Here is a 4,624-nt window from a genome sequence, read left to right as displayed (position 1 = left end):
AACATATGCATATATTTATCTGAAACAAAAGTTATAAACAAAAACCCCTCAATATGCCTGAAGCTTTGGTTATCTTCTATTCTGTTTCATTTTCTTAAATGCTACCTATGACCCACGAGAAGATTTCATACCTTCCATTGGTTTGTGACCCACGGTTTGAAAAATATTTATATAGACAACTATCTTCTGAAAGCAAATATGAAAGCAAATGATAAATAAACTGAAAAGGAGTTTTTAATTAATGTTTACTTACTTGGTTACTGCATAAACAACATTCAGTGGCATCTGTTGATGAAATGGAAGGAAAGGCCTGGGAGGAAAAGGAAAAGATAAATGTGTGGGATTTTTGCATTGAGTGCATTCTAAGCTTCCTTACAACTCTAATATTTGTCCCTTAAAATCAATGAGCTTGAATATCCCGTATACCAGTGTTACTTAAACTTTGGTGTATACAATCACTGGGGGCTGGGGGATGAAGAAGTTTTTGTTTAAAATGCAAATTCCCAGATTTAACCCATGAGGTTCAATAGATACAGGGTTGAGCCTATGAATCTGCATTCTTAATAAGCACTCCAATAGTGTCTGTGCAGATGGTAAACAAGACACACTTTAAGAAACAGTACCCTATACTTGGGCTTCAGCTGGCCATTAGTTTCCAAATTTTCAAGTTCCCTGAGACATTCTAAAATTCCTAATGATTCAGTTTTAAGACTTCCTCCCCACACCCAACAAAGCCTAGAAATTGAGTATACTACAGTTAAGAATTAACATTTCTCTGAAAAAGTTAGCATTACAAAATTTCCATAAAGAGATTGCTCATAAATAATAACGTGGATTAGAATTTACTTTCTAAAGGAAGCTTATGCAGATGTGGTATCAAGAATATTTTTCTAAGTCAGGTAAGATCTATAGGGAAATCTCCACCTTATTTTAATTTGACCTGAGTATATGATTACCAGATAACTATTAATCACAAAAGAAATAAAATGAGTCTTTTGACCATTTTATTTATTTGAATGTTAGTTTTGGCAACATTCAAACAAAGGAGCAAATGTTGTCCATTTGACACTTTTAACGATCTTCCCTTTGCTGTGACTTCATGATATCTCTGCTGTGTCTCATTCACTTCATTTGATGATTGTATTTTGTTTTTGAATACATATTCTTAGTTGCAGTCAGTACCTCTAAAGTCAGGCAGCTTTAGCTGGAATCTCAGCTCTTCCACTTGCTAGCTTATATGACCTTATTTCTCCTCTCTGGGTCACAGCTTCATTATTAGTAAAATGGGAATAATATATAGCCTATCCTACATTTCTGTTGTAAAGATTAGATGATATGCATGTAAAGCACTTAAAATGAAGCCTGCACACCACATGCACTTAAAGATGACAGCGCTATTATTATTATAAACAGGTTCTTTAATATCAGGCCCCAAATGTTCATTAATAATTACTTTCTACCTGTCAAAGTATTTATAACGATTCTTTCCAGTAACTTCAGGATCTTCACAAACTTTTTTAGGCATCTGAAAAGTGTCAGTTCTAAAATGAAGAAGGAAAACATTATTCAAGTCTAATATTTTTCCACATATAATTTCTATTTAATATTTCTATGTCTATAAAGTAGGAGATAGAGTATCTCATACTGAGACCAAAGTCTTCTATAACATGCATTTGACTGTCCTACATCTTAGAATAGATATAATTCTTCCCCTAAGCCAAGAAACCAGGACCTAGACAGAGCAAGTAAGAATTGAAAAAAGAGTAGATTTATGAAATCCCACATACAAAAATACCCATTTTTAGTTAAAAGCACGTGAGAATAACAAAGTTTGAAAATATAATTTTTTATGTCTAGGCTGAAAGACATCATTATTTTTTAATTTACTAAATGTGAACTTATAAGTAATTAAAAGAATAAAGAATTCAAGAGACTTATCTTTGAAGGTGCATTGGCTACAAGTCTCCAAAAAACATTTTAGATACTAGCAGAAAAGAACACTTGCAATTTCTAAGATGGATCAAAGGAACAAAAAACTCAGTCACCGCTACTTTTGGCGGCAAGTTGTCATTTAATATACATATTCATGCCAACCTGAGAACAGTTACTAACCAATAAACCTATAACCACTGTTCCTTAATCATGCATGTTATGGTCAAAGGGGTTTAGAGAGAGAATTTGGCCTAGGTATAATATGACAACTGTACATTTTTAAATTGTGCAGAGTAAATAAATACAAATTTTTAAAAAGGAAAACATGTTCATTAAAAACATGAGTATTTTAAGGAGCTGGGGCCACCTAACACTTACACAGCAAGCTGCCAGAGGGCTTCCTTGTGTTTCTCCTCATGTCCCTTCCATTCCCGACTGATAAACGGCGGGACAGGATCTGACTTGCTCCAATATAGAGAATATCTTGGATAATGGATCAGGTTACTGAACATGGTTCTAAACCGAGGAACTTTTTTCTAATGTCAGGAAAGGGAGTCGGGGAGATAAAGGACAAAATTATACCATCAGATTTTCCAAAGCATTTTAATCACGTTGTAAACTTTTTAAAAAAGGTACAAAACAATGTATATAGCATAGGAAGAGGGGCTAGTAATATATGCATAGAGTATCTCTAAATGGATGCCCAAGAAACTGATGACAATGGCTGTTTATGTGGAGGGGGTTAGGGCTGGACACTTACTTCTTAGTGTACTTTGGTACTACTTGAATTCTTTTAACACAGGCATATATTACTTTTGTAATTGTAATAAATTAGTTATGGTTCTTTTAATCATTATTAGTGAATTAATCCTCACAATGAGCTGCAAGTATTAGGATGCTTTGCCCCCTAGTAATCATGGCAAAGTAATTTCTGCAGAATCTAAAATCTGGTGGAGATCTGGTGATTAGTCAACATGATCAATGCACTTAGCCAAACTAGACGGCTCAGGTTCATCAGGTAGCCTTAGTCAGTGAATTAGACATACCAGTCTGCTTCGAATCAGGGTGGCTTGGATATTTGCCTGTGTGTGGTCTTTCTCACTCAACACAATAAACAATGGGTCTGCAAAACAAACAATAAAGTAGCATAAGGAATAGAACATATCTGCTCCTAGGCTGAGAATAATGACAAAGCAACATAATTAGAAAACAAATGAGCAGCTCATGCTCTGTTGTGCATGTGGCCCTATTACTCTACCACATCTACTCTACCACATTCATATACCAGTGAGAGTTTCTCAGATGCATTTCTTTTCTGTATTCCAAGTCAGCTTATGGAATTGGAATGCAAAAAGAAAGCCTAGTATATTCTCAAGTACCATACCCTAAACACACTCTCTTCTCTCCTACAATCAAAACTCCTTGTGGGTCTGGGCAGCCCAAGAAATACTTCAAGAGGAGAGACCTTGTATATAAGAACTACACCCATTTGCAAGTGAAAGCAGTTATAAATGTAGATACTGTCTACATCATGTGCAAACATCACAGAGTGTACTTTCACAAATCTACTGAGCACAGCCCACTGTACACTTAGGCTATATGGTATAGCCTATTGCTCCTAGGCTACAAACCTGGACAGCATGGTACTGTGCTGAACACTGTAGGCAATTATAACACAATGATATTTGTGTATGTAAACATAGAAAAAGTAATGCATTGTGCTACAATGTTAAAATGGCTACAACTTCACTAGACCATAAGAAGTTTTCAACTTATGGGACCACTCACTGTTGTAAACACAGTTGGTCGTTGATCAAAACGTCTTGATTTGGGGCTTGACCATGTACAAAGATAGAAGGCTAGAGTTGCAAGATAAAATACAGGATGCCTACTTTAATTTAAATTTCAGATAAGCAATGATAATTTTTTTAATATAAATATGTCCCCATTGTGTAGCATGCTCCAATTAAGGCAGAATTCTGACTCTTTGCTGTAACTTTTTACTTCTGTACTTCATAGCTCATGTTATTCATCTCTGTGGGACACCCTAACCTTTCTTTTTGCCAATCTTAATGTGACGTACCCTTCAAGGCCCAGCCCATCCATATTAACTATCATTTTCCCTTACTCCCACTTATAGAATGCATTCATATAGATGACTTCTTTTGATTTACAAAGCGGTCATGCAAGTAAGCATGGTATGCATTATTATTGACCCTTTGTGTAAATGAGAAAACAAGCTTGGATCCAAGTTACACAGATCATCCATTCAAGTAATAGGGATTCCAGTGTCTTTTGATGGCAGGTTTCATCCTTTTTCTACTCATCCACACTGAGCCTTAATGCCAGCTTTCCACTTTCTAAAGGCACAGGTGCCTCTCCTGTGCATTGACCTCTCAATTTGGCTCTTGATTTAAAGTTTACTCTTATTGTTCAAAATATGTAAATCTTATTTTTTCAACAACAGTTACATTCTCCCCAGACAGAAATCTGCCTTGTACAACTTTTACCCCTACCCTTCATATATATCCAATTTAAAGTGATGAATTTTCCAAAAATCCTGTTGAATGGCCATGAATAGCCACCCAGGTCTGAACAATCTTTCAACTGCCATTAGCTTTTGGCAGAGTGAGTGTTTTTTTTTTTTTTTTTTAGTTTCAAAATATTAGTGGGGTACAAATGTTTTTGTTAC

The 4,624-nt window shown here is 35.4% G+C and overlaps 1 protein-coding gene across 1 annotated transcript in view; it reads right to left on the bottom strand.

Annotated features, from left to right (window-relative positions):
* Positions 1 to 2,459, bottom strand: part of MAATS1 (MYCBP-associated, testis expressed 1) — a 125,470-nt gene extending 123,011 nt beyond the window's left edge. The window contains 3 exon segments of the mRNA XM_012639500.1: positions 254 to 310; positions 1,461 to 1,541; positions 2,311 to 2,459. Coding sequence (XP_012494954.1) covers positions 254 to 310; positions 1,461 to 1,541; positions 2,311 to 2,444 — 272 coding nt within the window. The 5' untranslated portion in view covers positions 2,445 to 2,459.
* Between the last annotated feature and the right edge of the window lie 2,165 nt (positions 2,460 to 4,624).

This window comes from Propithecus coquereli, unplaced genomic scaffold, assembly GCF_000956105.1.
Source record: "Propithecus coquereli isolate 6110/MARCELLA unplaced genomic scaffold, Pcoq_1.0 Scaffold10, whole genome shotgun sequence".
Lineage (NCBI taxonomy): Eukaryota > Metazoa > Chordata > Mammalia > Primates > Indriidae > Propithecus > Propithecus coquereli.
This window is presented reverse-complemented; position numbering and strand designations above follow the sequence as displayed.